The 16125-nt window shown below is 40.1% G+C and overlaps 4 protein-coding genes across 4 annotated transcripts; all 4 read right to left on the minus strand.

Annotated features, from left to right (window-relative positions):
* Positions 1 to 535: 535 nt before the first annotated feature.
* Positions 536 to 2259, minus strand: LOC310835016 (olfactory receptor 10T2-like; the record flags this gene model as incomplete). Its single annotated transcript, XM_083719664.1, has 1 exon — positions 536 to 2259. Exon 1 carries the CDS (start codon positions 1478 to 1480, stop codon positions 536 to 538), a length of 945 nt encoding a protein of 314 aa, XP_083575790.1. The 5' UTR covers positions 1481 to 2259.
* A 3080-nt stretch (positions 2260 to 5339) lies between these two features.
* LOC310835017 (olfactory receptor 10T2-like) lies at positions 5340 to 6748 on the minus strand. Its single transcript, XM_083719665.1, has one exon. The coding sequence runs from the start codon at positions 6729 to 6731 to the stop codon at positions 5787 to 5789; it is 945 nt and encodes a 314-aa protein (XP_083575791.1). The 5' UTR covers positions 6732 to 6748; the 3' UTR covers positions 5340 to 5786.
* A 3290-nt stretch (positions 6749 to 10038) lies between these two features.
* On the minus strand, positions 10039 to 11110 carry LOC310835018 (olfactory receptor 10T2-like). The gene has a single exon (XM_083719666.1). The coding sequence runs from the start codon at positions 11028 to 11030 to the stop codon at positions 10086 to 10088; it is 945 nt and encodes a 314-aa protein (XP_083575792.1). The 5' UTR covers positions 11031 to 11110; the 3' UTR covers positions 10039 to 10085.
* Positions 11111 to 14594: 3484 nt separating this feature from the next.
* LOC310834510 (olfactory receptor 10T2-like) lies at positions 14595 to 15661 on the minus strand. The gene has a single exon (XM_083717983.1). The coding sequence runs from the start codon at positions 15584 to 15586 to the stop codon at positions 14642 to 14644; it is 945 nt and encodes a 314-aa protein (XP_083574109.1). The 5' UTR covers positions 15587 to 15661; the 3' UTR covers positions 14595 to 14641.
* Between the last annotated feature and the right edge of the window lie 464 nt (positions 15662 to 16125).

A 16125-nucleotide genomic window follows, 5' to 3' on the forward strand; every position in this document is an offset into this window, starting at 1 on the left:
TCCAACTTTGAAAAAACAGATTCCCTCCTTTAAAAAAGCCATTACTGGGGACAAGGAGAAAAAGCTACCTCCACAAAGATAAACAGAAATGTACCCCAAACTGAACCCAACCAAAATATACGGGTGGCAGCTATTCAACAAGAACAATTTTGACACTTCAGTCTCAGCACTATATCAGCTTTAAATAGTTCTGCGTGAATGATTCGTAGAGAAAATGTGGGCTAGGATTTGTGAGAAAACAACAGTGATCTTTAGGAAAATTTCCTTTGTTGCAGGGCTGAAGGATTACAGGTTCATTTATGAGAAAATTCCCACAACCCGATTTATTTTCCAGTGATGTACTAAAGAGAAAATCAAAGTTGTTTGTAACTGCTAAAGCAAGGCCACATTTTTCCAAGTGAATATTTCATATACAGATAAATTTTTAAAAAGATGAGAAAAAGCTACAATACTATTTGAGGCATTCTTTGTCCATCAAACTACACATATTTGTTGGGTTTCATAATTCCTCTTCAAAGTGGATAGTCCTTAATTTTCACATTCTTTGGATGCAGGAGCTTTTGCCAAGTGATTTCTTAAGCGCTATTTGGACATCTTTGTTTCTCAGGCTGTACACCAAAGGGTTCAACAACGGAGTCACCATTGTGTAAGAGACAGAAATAAAAATAGTCTGATCTAGCGTGTAAATGGATTTGGGCCTTAAGTAGATAATGGAAGCACACCCAAAGTGCACTACAACCACGATAAGATGGGAGGCACAAGTGGAAAAGGCTTTTCGCTTCCCAGCCGTTGTGGGGATTTTCAAGACAGTGTTAACAATTAAAATGTATGAGAGAAGGATGAACAGGAATGAACAAATTACAACCAAAACACAAATAATGGTAATGACAATTTCACCTATGTAGTTTCGGCCACAGGCTAATTCAAGCAAAGGTGATAAATCGCAAAAGAAGTGCTTAAGTTTATTTGGTCCGCAGAAAGGCAAGGTAAATATGATTATAGTCTCTGAGGTGGAAAAAAGAAATCCAGTTGTTGCTGAACAAGCCACCAGCTTGGTGCAGAGTCTTTGGTTCATCAGAATCTGATAACGTAACGGTTTGCATATGGAGACATATCGGTCATACCCCATTACTGCTAGAAGCATACAATTTGTGCATGCAAAGCCCAGGAAAAGGAACATCTGAGCAACACAGCCAATGAAGGTAATGGTTGTCTTCTCTCTTAGAAGATTTGCAAGCATATTGGGGATAATGACCAGTGAGTAGCAGATTTCTGAGAAGGAGAGGATGGAGAGGAAGAAGTACATGGGGATGTGGAGGCTGCGGTTAAACCGTATCGTAGCGATGATGATTATATTTGCCATCAAAGTAACCAGGAATGTAAGAGAGAACACCAGAAACAACATAACCTGCAGGTCTGGGAAATTGGAAAACCCAACAAGGATAAATTCTGTCACTATTGTATGATTTTCTCTTCCCATTGATGTAGAATCTGAAAATGAACTTTAAAGATGTTACAGATTGCAATAGTGCTCGTCAGCTGATGTTTAATACAAAAATACTGGGGGAGATGCTTGTTCATAAAATGATTTTTTTGTTTTTTCTTCTTTATTAAATTTATGTACTGCCCTTCAGCTGACTATCATACGCCAGTTTACAACATAAAAACAGAAAATGCATAACGTGATCATAAAAATGCAATAATAACAAATTAAAGAACAAGCCATTTGATGTGCCTTAAACATCACTCCATACAGCTGCCTGAGAAAAGGCCACCTCCATTTGCCCAATGGTAGAGCTGGCCTCAGTAGACAGAGCCTAGCACAACAGTTGAGTAACCAGCAACCTAATTGTGTCACCCCTTAGACCAATTATTACATTCACTTGACCAATAAGTCTACACTGCAGAGTTGAATGTCTGATGTCTCCCTTTCGAGGAATCCTGGGAATGTCTGCTCCCAAGTTAGTGAGGCCAGTTTACAAAACTGCATTTTGTATAGCACTAAAATTTTAGCAATCAAACAACATCTTGGCATAGTTCATCACCATAAATTAAAATTATGTATTCTTTTAATTGATGTAATTCCACTGTGAATGAATGTCTGGCTACAGCCCACAAACTGATGAAGGAGCACAGAGGCAAGTGAGCTGAAGAGTTTGAGGCTTCACAATATTCCTGTCAATTGCAAAATTAACAGCATCACAAGGCATAACTCTGAAGACCACTAGAAAACTGAGGAGCATGCCTATCTTAAGCTGCCCTTTATAGAGTCATGCAGTCAGTGTCTGTTCCAAATTGTAGCACCTCTCCAGGGTCTCAGGTTGCAGTCTTCACTAGTCCTGCTACCTCATAACCTTTTGGGAAAATATTGGTTCTGGAGCCTTCTGTATGAAAAACAGTAACTCTGCCATTGAGTATGAATCTTGTGCCCAAGATAAAAAAAGAGTCAGGTGCTTTGAAATTGTTCTTATATCCCTTCAAAGTGGCAAGGACAAGAGCATCTGAAGGGCTGAATGAATGAATTCAAATTAAAGCTGCAGAACCTCAAACCACAATAGACTTACAAGGAAGCACGATGGATGTTGAGCTCTTCCAAATGACACCAATTTGCCACAATATCCTTTTTATGATGTTTTTATTGAGCAAGGAATGATGTAAACAAGTTTATAAATCCCACCAGATATTATCTCTACGGTGTTTATAAATCAACCTTCTTATTATCAATGGGAGTTGTTAGAATCTACAAGTAATAATTAACAATACATATAATTTTATCACGTGTATTTTTTTTCTAAAGTTGTTGACTTCATCTCTATACCGATACATTTTGTTACACCTACTTGTTTTCCATTTTTTATTTTATCATCATGAATATTACAGATTGTTTCTGTGTAAAGCACAGTTAGATCTTTATGATTAAGTGGTGTGTGAATATTGTTTAATAAATAAAAATAGCGTACAGGACAAATGGCTCTGGGGTAAGCCACACCCATCGTCATATAGGCAGGGAAAGTTCCAATTACAAGTACAATGCTAGCACAACACCTAACATCTCACAAGTCACTGAAGACATCAGGGTTCAAGGAGATGAACATAAACTGAATATTTTCACAGATTATATTTTACTGATGCTCCATAATCCAAGCTAAGCCCCTTTTCCTTTGCAGAGGATACTAAATAATTTCATGGCAGTATCTGCATTCTAAATGACTTCTGGACCCAGGTGTTCAATCTAATTTATATTCTCGTGCGTCAAACCTTAGCAATGGATCCAGATTTGGCATTACTTTCTCTAGAAAGTAATACAACCCAACCATTGACCACTATCCTCTTGTACAGTGGGACCTCAGGTTACATACGCTTCAGGTTACACAGTCCGCTAACCCAGAAATAGTGTATCAGGTTAAGAACATTGCTTCAGGATGAGAACAGAAATTGTGCTCTGGCAGCGCATGATTAACCTGAGGTACCACTGTATTTATGTTCTAAGCAGCAGCTAAAATCTCCATTGCTAGTCACTGGAAATCCAGACCCCCACCCCGTGATCATTGGTTAAGGAAGGTTATATGAAACTGCGCTCTCTGAACATCTAACATGCCAGAGAGGGCTTAGCAGCAGGGAGACAAAAACAGTGTTTTTATTCCATTTGGTAGGTCTTTCCATCTTTTGGCAATGCTGAGCCTAACAAGCATCAACCGGCCCATAGCCCAAACAAACCTATGGTGAAATTCTGTCAGTCACAGTTGATATTATATGGTAAACAACTGTCTTGGGCATCTACGTTTTGAGCAGCATTGCATGAATGGTTCTTTTTCCCCATTTTTGTTGGAACCATAGAATCTTAGAGTTGAAAAGGACCCAAGGGTCTCCGTCGGCTGTGGCGAGGATAGAAGACGACGACGAAGAAGAAGAAGAAGAGGAGGAGGAGGAGTTTGGATTTGATATCCCGCTTTATCACTACCCGAAGGAGTCTCAAAGTGGCTAACGATCTCCCTTCCTCCCTCACAACAAACACTCTGTGAGGTGAGTGATGCTGAAAGACTTCAGAGAAATGTGACTAGCCCAAGGTCACCCAGCAGCTGCATGTGAAGGAATGGGGAATCGAACCCGGTTCACAAGATTACAAATCCACCACTCTTAACCACTACACCACACTGGCTCTCTTAAAATACATAAATACATACATAAAATAAATACAGGGCCTATTACCTTACAAGGCATTTCCAGCTGGCCTAGGGGGCGAGGCCCAGGCCCTCACACTTCCTGCTATAAAGGGACTCCTGTGGCAGAAACTGCCTTCTTGGCTGCTGAACCCACTATTGGTCTCATTAGCTCAATCTGCCAGAGCCTGTCTTTGCCTACGGGAGAATTCCTCCTACACACACAAACACACACACACCAATTAATCCGGTAACTTCTTTCAATACTGCCTGCCATTCCCATTCTCAGCAGATAACAGCTTGCTTGCTCTGCTGAGACTCTGTGCAGAAAAGGTGCTGAAAAATGGACACCATTCAGATTATTCCCTCTCAACCACACCATACAGTAGAATTGCACCCCTTCCACACTACTGGATCATGCATGACCTTGCTTCAGATATTGCATATTTTCTGAGAGAAGGAAAATCAGCCTGGCGGCTACATTATTCTGGAATGCCAGCTGAAGGACAACAACCTCCTCTAGTCCAATGCAGGAAAATCAGGGGGTGACGGGTCCACTCAGACATGATAGCACTGCAAATTACATATCAAATTACACATCTAATTAAGTAATGGGCAAATAAAATGGTATAGCCTTTCTTTTGGCATGTTTCTGAAGGTCATTAAAGCGTAAGGTTTAAATTATATAAATATGAATGCTAAGATAAATGCATATTGAAAAATTGCAATGCTCCATTTTGTATACAATATATTGTTACGTCCTTGCCGACACATTACAGAAAGCAAACGTCAGAACAAATCACATGAAAGCAAAAGAGCAGAAATTAAGTGTGTCTGGTTACATGAATTCCAACCACTGAAAACGCAACATACCGTATTTGTCACCCTATAGGACGCACCTAGGGTTTTTTTTGGGGTGGGGGGAAATAATAATTTTAAAAAATTCCCCTCCAGCCGCAGATATCTGCCCGAAGGCTCCCCAGGCTTGCTGATAGGGGTCGATGTGAACCAACCCCTCTCGCTCTCCACACTTCAGCGACAGCCTGCATTCGCCCCATAGGACGCACACAGATTTCCCCTTCATTTTTGGAGGGGAAAAAGTGTGTCCTATAGGGCGAAAAATACGGTATATGATCCCCTCTTTAAAAATAGCCATTACTGGAGACAAGGAAGGGCAGAAATAATTATGTACCAAAGAAAAGCAGAAATGGACACCAAACTGACCCCAACAAGAACAATTTTTATGCTTCAGTCTCAGCATTTTATGAGCTTGAAATAGTTCTGCGTGAATGTTTGGTAGTGAAAATGAGGGCTAGGATTTGGGAGAAAACAATAGTAATCTTTAGAAACGTTTCCTTTGTTGCAGGGCTGAACGATTACAGGTTCATGTATGGGAAAATTCCGAAAACCCAATTTATTTTCCAGTGATGTACTAAAGAGCAAATAAAAGCTGTTTGTAAATGCTAAAGCAAGGCCACATTTTTCCAAGTGAATATTCCATATACAGATGAATTTTTCAAAAGATGAGGAAAAGCTTCAATACTACTTGAGGCATTCTTTGTCCATTAAACTACACATATTTGTTGGGTTTCATAATTCCTCTTCAAAGTGGATAACGCTTAATTTTCACATTCTTTGGGTGCCGGAGCTTTTGCCAAGCGATTTCTTAAGCGCTATCTGGACATCTTTGTTTCTCAGGCTGTACACCAAGGGGTTCAATAAGGGAGTCACCATTGTGTAAGAGACGGAAATTAAAGTGTCCTCATCTAGTGTGTATCTGGATTTGGGCCTTAAGTAGATAATGGAAGCACAACCAAAGTGCACTACGACCACGATAAGATGGGAGGCACATGTGGAAAAGGCTTTCCGTTTCCCAGCCGTTGTGGGGATTTTCAAGACAGTGTTAACAATTAAAAAGTATGAGAGAAGGATGAATAGGAATGAGCAAAATACAACCAAAACACATAGAATGAAAATGACAATTTCTCCGATGTAGTTTCGGCGGCAGGCTAATTGAAGCAAAGGTGCCATATCGCAAAAAAATTGCTTAACTTTATTTGGCCCACAGAAAGGCAAGGTAAATATGATAATGGTCTCCGATGTAGAAAAAATAAATGCAAGTGATACTGAACAAGCCACAAGCTTGGTACAGAGTCTTTGATTCATCAGAATCTGATAACGTAAAGGTTTGCATATGGAGACATATCGGTCATACCCCATCACTGCTAGAAGCATACAATTTGTACACCCAAAGCCCAGGAAAATGCACATCTGAGTGGCACAGCCAATGAAGGAAATGGTCTTCTTTTCTCTTAGAAGATTTGCAAGCATATTGGGGATAATGACCAGTGAGTAGCAGATTTCTGAGAAGGAGAGGACGGAGAGGAAGAAGTACATGGGGATGTGGAGGCTGCGGTCAAGCCGTATCGTAGTGATGATGATTATATTTGCCATCAAAGTAACCAGGTAAATTAGAGAGAACACCAGAAACAATGGAATCTGCAGGTCTGGGAAATTGGAAAACCCAGCAAGGATAAATTCTGTCACCACAGTTTGATTTTCTCTTGCCATTGATGCAGCATCTGAAAATAAACTTTAAACGTATTACAGATTGCAACTGTGCTCGTCGGCTGATGTTTAATACAAAAATACAGGGGAAGAGGCTTGTTCATTAAATGATTATTTATTTTTTGTTCTTTATTAAATTTATGTACCTTCAGCTGACTATCACAGGCCACTTTACAACATAAAAACACAAAATGCAACACAAAATGCATAACGTTACCGTAAAAATGCAATAATAACAAATTAAAGAACAAGCCATTTGATGTGCCTTAAACATCACTCCATACAGCTGACTGAGAACTGCCTGCTTCCACTTGCCCAATGGTAGAGCCGGCCTCAGTAGACAGAGCCTAGCACAACAATTGTGCAAGCAGCAAAATAGTTGTGTCACCCCGTAGACATATTATTACATTCACTTGACCAACACGTCTACACTGCAGAGTTGAATGTCTGATATCTCCCTTTCGAGGAATCCTGGGAATGTCTGCTCCCAAGTTAGTGAGGCATTAGAGCCAGTTTACAAAACTGCATTTTCCATAGAACTAAAATTTTAGCAATCAGACAACATTTTGGCATAGTTCATCACCATAGATTAAAATTCTGTATTCTTTTAATTGATGGAATTCCACTGTGAACGAATGTCTGGCTACAGACCACAAACTGATGAAGGAGCACAGAGGCAAGTGAGCTGAAGAGTTTGAGGCTTCACAATATTCCTGTCAATTGCAAAATTAACAGCATCACAAGGCATAACTCTGAACACCACTAGAATATTTTATTGAGGAGCATGCCTATCTTAAGCTGCCTTTTAAAGAGTCATACATGTCTATTCCAAATTGTAGCACCTCTCCAGGATCTCAGGTTGCAGTCTTCACTAGTCCTGCTAAGCTACCTCATACCTCATGGATCTGGAGCCTTCTATATGGAAAACAGTAACTCTGCCATTGAGTATGAATCTTATGCCCAAGATAAAAAGACGTCAGAGGCTTTGAAATTGTTCTTATTTCCCTTTAAATTGGCAAAAACAAGAGCATTAGAAGGGCTGAATGAATGAATTCAAATCAAAGCTTACAAGGAAGCACGATGGATGTTGAGCTCTTCCAAATAACACCAACTTGCCACAATATCCTTTTTATGATGTTTTTATTGAGCATGGAATGATGTAAACCAGTTTATAAATCCCACCAGATATTATCTCCACGGTGTTTCAAAACGTAAAATAAATCAACCTTCTTATTATCAAAGGGAGTTGTTAAAAGCTACAAGTAATAATTAATAATACATGTAATTTTATTGGGTGTATTTTTTTCTAAAGCGGTTGACTTCATCTCTATATTGATAAATTTTGTTACATCTACTTGTTTTCCATTTTTTTATATTATCATGATGAATGTTACAGATGGTTTCTGTGTAAGGTTCAGATTGGTCTTTCTGATTAAGTGGTGTGTGAATATTGTTTAATAAATAAAAATAGCGTACAGGACAAATGGCTCTGGGGTAGGCCACACCCATCGTCATATAGGCAGGGAAAGTTCCATCTACAAGTACAATGCTAGCACAACACCTAACATATCACAAGGCACTGAAGACATCAGGGTTCAAGGAGATAAACATAAACTGAATATTTTCACAGAGTATATATTAATGATGCCCCACAATCCAAGCAAAGCCCCTTTTCCTTTGCAGAGGATACTAAATGATTTCATGGCAGTATCTGCATTTTCAATTACTTCTGGACCTAAGTGTTCAATCTAATTCCTATTATTGTGGGTCAGCCCTTGGCAATGGATCCAGATTTGGCATTACGTTCTCTAGAAAGCAATACAACCCCACCATTCACCACTAACCTCTTGTATTTAATTTCTTAACAGCAGCTAAAATCTCCATTGCTAGTCACTGAAAATCGAGATCCCAATCCTGGGATTGTTGGTTTGGAAGGTTATGGGAAATAGCTCTCTCTGAATATTTAACATGCCAGAGAGGATTTTGTTGCAGGGAGACAAAAACAGAGTGTTTCTATTCCATTTGGTAGCTCTTTCTATCTCTTGGCGATGCTGAGCCTAACAAGCGCCAACCGTTCCATAGCCCAAATAAACATATGTAGAAGTTATGTCACTTCTCCATATGTTTAGTTGATATTATATGGTATTATATAGTTGATATTATATGGTAAACACCTGGCTTGGGCATCTATGTTTTTAGCAGCATTGCATGAATGGTTCTTTTTTCCATTACTGTTGCTGGAATCATAGAATCTTAGAGTTGGAAGGGACATGTCATGAATGAGCCAGCTCCCAGTGAAGGAAGCAGTTACGAAGAGAGAGGGTTAAATGGCAGACAAGAGGAGCCTCGGCCAGGGTATGTACAGGTACCAGCCATTCAACAGGAACTATTTTGACACTTCAGTCTCAGCACTATATGAGCTTGAAATAGTTCTGCGTGAATGATTGGTAGAAAAAATGTGGGCTAGGATTTGGGAGAAAACAACAGTAATCTTTAGAAAAGTTTCCTTTGTTGTGGGGCTGAATGATTACAGGTTCATTTATGAGAAAATTCCTACAACCCAATTTATTTTCCAGTGATGTACTAAAGAGCAAATAAAAGTTGTTTGTAACTGCTAAAGCAAGGCCACATTTTTCCAAGTGAACATTCTATATACAGATGAATATTTTAAAAGATGAGAAAAAGCTACAATACTATTTGAGGTGTTCTTTGTCCATTAAACTTGTTGTTGTTGTTTAGTCGTTTAGTCGTGTCTGACTCTTCGTGACCCCATGGACCAGAGCACGCCAGGCACTTCTGTCTTCCACTGCCTCCCACAGTTTGGTCAGACTCATGTTTGTAGCTTCGAAGACACTATCCAACCATCTCGTCCTCTGTTGTCCCCTTCTCCTTGTGCCCTCCATCTTTCCCAACATCAGGGTCTTTTCCAGGGAGTCTTCTCTTCTCATGAGGTGGCCAAAGTCTTGGAGCCTCAGCTTCATGATCTGTCCTTCCAGTGAGCACTCAGGGCTGATTTCCTTCAGAATGGATCGGTTTGTTCTTCTTGCAGTCCATGGGACTCTCAAGAGTCTCCTCCAGCACCATAATTCAAAAGCATCAATTCTTTGGCGATCTGCCTTCTTTATGGTCCAGCTCTCACTTCCATACATCACTACTGGGAAAACCATAGCTTTTACTATACGGACCTTTGTTGGCAAGGTGATGTCTCTACTTTTTAAGATGCTGTCTAGGTTTGTCATTGCTTTCCTCCCAAGAAGCAGGCGTCTCTTAATTTCGTGGCTGCTGTCACCATTAAACTACAGATACAGTATTTGTTGGGTTTCATAATTCCTCTTCAAAGTGGATAACGCTTAATTTTCACATTCTTTGGGTGCAGGAGCTTTTGCCAAGCGATTTCTTAAGTGCCATTTGGACATCTTTGTTTCTCAGGCTGTACACCAAGGGGTTCAATAAGGGAGTCACCATTGTGTAAGAGACAGAAATAAAAATAGTCTGATCTAGGGTGTAACTGTTTTTGGGCCCGAAATGGATAATGCCAGCACACCCAAAGTGCACTATGACCACAATAAGATGGGAGGCACAAGTGGAAAAGGCTTTCCGCTTCCCAGCCGTTGTGGGAATTTTCAAGACAGTGTTTGCAATTAAAATGTATGAGAGAAGGATGAACAGGAATGCACAAATTATAACCAAAACACAAATAACGAAAATGACAATTTCTCCTATGTAGTTTCGGCCACAGGCTAATTCAAGCAAAGGTTCTATTTCGCAAAAGAAGTGCTTAACTTTATTTGGCCCACAGAAAGGCAAGGTAAATATAATTATAGTCTCTGAGGTGGAAAAAAGAAATCCAGTTGTTGCTGAACAAGCCACCAGCTTGGTGCAGAGTCTTTGATTCATCAAAATCTGATAACGTAAAGGTTTGCATATGGAGACATATCGGTCATACCCCATCACTGCTAGAAGAAAACAATTTGTGAATGCAAAGCCCAAGAAAATGCACATCTGAGTGCCACAGCCAATGAAGGAAATGGTCTTCTTCTCTCTCAGAAGATTTGCAAGCATATTGGGGATAATGGCCAGTGAGTAGCAGATTTCTGAGAAAGAGAGGATGGAGAGGAAGAAGTACATGGGAATGTGGAGGCTGCGGTTAAGCCGTATCGTAGTGATGATGATTGTATTTCCCATCAAAGTTAGCAGGTAAATTAGAGAGAACACCAGAAACAGCGGAATCTGCAGTTCTGGGAAATTGGAAAATCCAGCAAGGATAAATTCTGTCACCACTGTTTGATTTCCTCTTCCCATTGATGCAGCACCTGAAAATAAACTTTAAAGGTGTTACAGATTGCAACTGTGCTCATCAGCTGACTTTTCATATAAAAATACTTGGGGAATTACTTGTTCATAAAATTCTTTTTTATTTTTCTTATTTAATTTCTTATTTATTAAATTTATGTCCTTCAACTGAATATCACAGGCAAGTTTACAAAAAAGTTTATAAAAGTTTATAAAAACAGAAAATGCATAACAGGACCGTAAAAATGCATAATGTGACAGTATCAAATCAAAGAACAAATGATTTTATGAGCTTTAAACATCACTCCATACAACTGCCTGGGAACTGCCTGCTTCCACTTGCCCAATGGTAGAGCCGGCCTCAGTAGACAGAGCCTAGCACAACAATTGCGTATATAGGTCCCCAAGCCACCCCTCAAAATAATTCACAAATCACACGTAATTTAAGTTTAAGGTTTTTGGGCACTATTTTGGCCCCAACTTTATTAAAATACAAAATCTGTGAGTGGTTGCTTAGACATTGGTTATGACTATCTGTCCCCCAGCCTGGGACAGAACTGACTATCCGAACTCCATTGGAAGCCAGTGAAGGGAAAACAATGTTGGGGATCAGTTGAGCTGATCGTCAGTCCCTCACCGCTCACCCAACCAGGCTTGCCGGCCCTGGTCCCATTTCAGGGATTGGACGAAATCGTGGCAAGTCCCAGGATTCCTTTAATGGAATTCCCTTCCAGCACCATTGGAGGGGCAGGCACAGCCTATCCTGACCCCTCCACCACCAGCTTTTTATAACCAATGTCTAACCGCAACCTTACAAGTTGTGACGAATTGCTAAGTAGTAGGCAAAAACCAAGTGGCACCAGCCAATCAGCCAAATGGCAAAATTGCTACTAGGCCCCTGCCCCAAGGCAGACGACCCCATGACAGGCAAAGCAAGGTCAACCAGAACACAGGGCAGGCGGGTGATCCGATGCACTCTGCTAAAGAGGAAGCAAAAGGCAGAGTGCCCCAATATTTAAAGACTATGGTCCCACCCACCAATTTGCTACATGCAATTTGCCCCAGCAACCCGGTCAGCCAATCATCGCACCAGGCAATGACTGGCAGCCCACACCGCAACCTGCGCTCTCATTTTAGGGAGAACACGCTTTGTGCAACCAGCAAAATAGTTGTGTCATCCAATAGCCATATTCACTAGACCAACAAGTCTACACTGCAGAGTTGAATGTCTGATATCTCCCTTTCGAGGAATCCTGGGAATGTCGGCTCCCATGTTAGCGAGGCGTTAGAGACAGTTTACAAAACTGCATTTTCGATCGAACTAAAATTTTAGCAATCAGACAACATTTTGGCATAGGTCATTACCATAGATTAAAATTATGTATTCTTTTAATTGATGGAATTCTACTGTGAATGAATGTCTGACTACAGCCCACAAACTGAGGAAGGAGCACAGAGGCAGTGAGCTGAAGAGTTTGAGGCTTCACAATATTCCTGTCAATTGCAAAATTAACAACATCACAAGGCATAACACTAGAATATTTTATTGAGGAGCATGCCTATCTTAACCTGCCTTTTAAAGAGTCATACATTCGGTGTCTATTCCAAATTGTAGCACCTCTGCAGGGTCTCAGGTTGCAGTCTTCACTAGTCCTGCTAAGCTACCTCATACCCTTTTGGGAAAATATTGGTTCTGGAGCCTTCTGTATGAAAAACAGTAACTCTGCCATTGAGTATGAATCTTGTGCCCAAGATAAAAAAGAGCCAGGGGCTTTGAAATTGTTCTTATATCCCTTCAAAGTGGCAAGGACAAGAGCATCTGAAGGGCTGAATGAATGAATTCAAATTAAAGCTGCAGAACCTCAAACCACAATAGACTTACAAGGAAGCACGATGGATGTTGAGCTCTTCCAAATGACACCAATTTGCCACAATATCCTTTTTATGATGTTTTTATTGAGCATGGAATGATGTAAACAAGTTTATAAATCCCACCAGATATTATCTCTACGGTGTTTCATAACGTAAAATAAATCAAAAATCTTATTATCAAAGGGAGTTGTTAAAAGCTACAAGTAATAATTAATAATACATGTAATTTTATTGGGTGTATTTTTACCTAAAACTGTTGACTTAATCTCTATATCGATATATTTTGTTACATCTACTTGTTTTCCATTTTTTTATATTATCATGATGAATATTACAGATTGTTTCTGTGTAAGGTGCAGATTGGTCTTTCTGATTAAGTGGTGTGCGAATATTGTTTAATAAATAAAAATAGCGTACAGGACAAATGGCTCTGGGGTAAGCCACACCCATCGTCATATAGGCAGGGAAAGTTCCATCTACAAATACAATGCTAGCACAACACCTAACATCTCACAAGGCACTGAAGGCATATGGTATTATATAGTTGATATTATATGGTAAACACCTGGCTTGGGCATCTATGTTTTTAGCAGCATTGCATGAATGGTTCTTTTTTCCATTACTGTTGCTGGAATCATAGAATCTTAGAGTTGGAAGGGACATGTCATGAATGACCCAGCTCCCAGTGAAGGAAGCAGTTACGAAGAGAGAGGGTTAAATGGCAGACAAGAGGAGCCTCGGCCAGGGTATGTACAGGTACCAGCCATTCAACAGGAACTATTTTGACACTTCAGTCTCAGCACTATATGAGCTTGAAATAGTTCTGCGTGAATGATTGGTAGAAAAAATGTGGGCTAGGATTTGGGAGAAAACAACAGTAATCTTTAGAAAAGTTTCCTTTGTTGTGGGGCTGAATGATTACAGGTTCATTTATGAGAAAATTCCTACAACCCAATTTATTTTCCAGTGATGTACTAAAGAGCAAATAAAAGTTGTTTGTAACTGCTAAAGCAAGGCCACATTTTTCCAAGTGAACATTCTATATACAGATGAATATTTTAAAAGATGAGAAAAAGCTACAATACTATTTGAGGTGTTCTTTGTCCATTAAACTTGTTGTTGTTGTTTAGTCGTTTAGTCGTGTCTGACTCTTCGTGACCCCATGGACCAGAGCACGCCAGGCACTTCTGTCTTCCACTGCCTCCCACAGTTTGGTCAGACTCATGTTTGTAGCTTCGAAGACACTATCCAACCATCTCGTCCTCTGTTGTCCCCTTCTCCTTGTGCCCTCCATCTTTCCCAACATCAGGGTCTTTTCCAGGGAGTCTTCTCTTCTCATGAGGTGGCCAAAGTCTTGGAGCCTCAGCTTCATGATCTGTCCTTCCAGTGAGCACTCAGGGCTGATTTCCTTCAGAATGGATCGGTTTGTTCTTCTTGCAGTCCATGGGACTCTCAAGAGTCTCCTCCAGCACCATAATTCAAAAGCATCAATTCTTTGGCGATCTGCCTTCTTTATGGTCCAGCTCTCACTTCCATACATCACTACTGGGAAAACCATAGCTTTTACTATACGGACCTTTGTTGGCAAGGTGATGTCTCTACTTTTTAAGATGCTGTCTAGGTTTGTCATTGCTTTCCTCCCAAGAAGCAGGCGTCTCTTAATTTCGTGGCTGCTGTCACCATTAAACTACAGATACAGTATTTGTTGGGTTTCATAATTCCTCTTCAAAGTGGATAACGCTTAATTTTCACATTCTTTGGGTGCAGGAGCTTTTGCCAAGCGATTTCTTAAGTGCCATTTGGACATCTTTGTTTCTCAGGCTGTACACCAAGGGGTTCAATAAGGGAGTCACCATTGTGTAAGAGACAGAAATAAAAATAGTCTGATCTAGGGTGTAACTGTTTTTGGGCCCGAAATGGATAATGCCAGCACACCCAAAGTGCACTATGACCACAATAAGATGGGAGGCACAAGTGGAAAAGGCTTTCCGCTTCCCAGCCGTTGTGGGAATTTTCAAGACAGTGTTTGCAATTAAAATGTATGAGAGAAGGATGAACAGGAATGCACAAATTATAACCAAAACACAAATAACGAAAATGACAATTTCTCCTATGTAGTTTCGGCCACAGGCTAATTCAAGCAAAGGTTCTATTTCGCAAAAGAAGTGCTTAACTTTATTTGGCCCACAGAAAGGCAAGGTAAATATAATTATAGTCTCTGAGGTGGAAAAAAGAAATCCAGTTGTTGCTGAACAAGCCACCAGCTTGGTGCAGAGTCTTTGATTCATCAAAATCTGATAACGTAAAGGTTTGCATATGGAGACATATCGGTCATACCCCATCACTGCTAGAAGAAAACAATTTGTGAATGCAAAGCCCAAGAAAATGCACATCTGAGTGCCACAGCCAATGAAGGAAATGGTCTTCTTCTCTCTCAGAAGATTTGCAAGCATATTGGGGATAATGGCCAGTGAGTAGCAGATTTCTGAGAAAGAGAGGATGGAGAGGAAGAAGTACATGGGAATGTGGAGGCTGCGGTTAAGCCGTATCGTAGTGATGATGATTGTATTTCCCATCAAAGTTAGCAGGTAAATTAGAGAGAACACCAGAAACAGCGGAATCTGCAGTTCTGGGAAATTGGAAAATCCAGCAAGGATAAATTCTGTCACCACTGTTTGATTTCCTCTTCCCATTGATGCAGCACCTGAAAATAAACTTTAAAGGTGTTACAGATTGCAACTGTGCTCATCAGCTGACTTTTCATATAAAAATACTTGGGGAATTACTTGTTCATAAAATTCTTTTTTATTTTTCTTATTTAATTTCTTATTTATTAAATTTATGTCCTTCAACTGAATATCACAGGCAAGTTTACAAAAAAGTTTATAAAAGTTTATAAAAACAGAAAATGCATAACAGGACCGTAAAAATGCATAATGTGACAGTATCAAATCAAAGAACAAATGATTTTATGAGCTTTAAACATCACTCCATACAACTGCCTGGGAACTGCCTGCTTCCACTTGCCCAATGGTAGAGCCGGCCTCAGTAGACAGAGCCTAGCACAACAATTGCGTATATAGGTCCCCAAGCCACCCCTCAAAATAATTCACAAATCACACGTAATTTAAGTTTAAGGTTTTTGGGCACTATTTTGGCCCCAACTTTATTAAAATACAAAATCTGTGAGTGGTTGCTTAGACATTGGTTATGACTATCTGTCCCCCAGCCT

The sequence above is a fragment of the Podarcis gaigeae genome, assembly GCF_964106915.1.
Source record: "Podarcis gaigeae genome assembly, chromosome: 17".
Classification (NCBI taxonomy): Eukaryota; Metazoa; Chordata; class Lepidosauria; order Squamata; family Lacertidae; genus Podarcis; species Podarcis gaigeae.

Coding starts and splice junctions, on each gene's coding strand:
- LOC310835017 (XM_083719665.1), bottom strand. CDS start 6,731: ATGGCAAGAGAAAATCAAACTGTGGTGACAGAATTTATCCTTGCTGGG.
- LOC310834510 (XM_083717983.1), bottom strand. CDS start 15,586: ATGGGAAGAGGAAATCAAACAGTGGTGACAGAATTTATCCTTGCTGGA.
- LOC310835018 (XM_083719666.1), bottom strand. CDS start 11,030: ATGGGAAGAGGAAATCAAACAGTGGTGACAGAATTTATCCTTGCTGGA.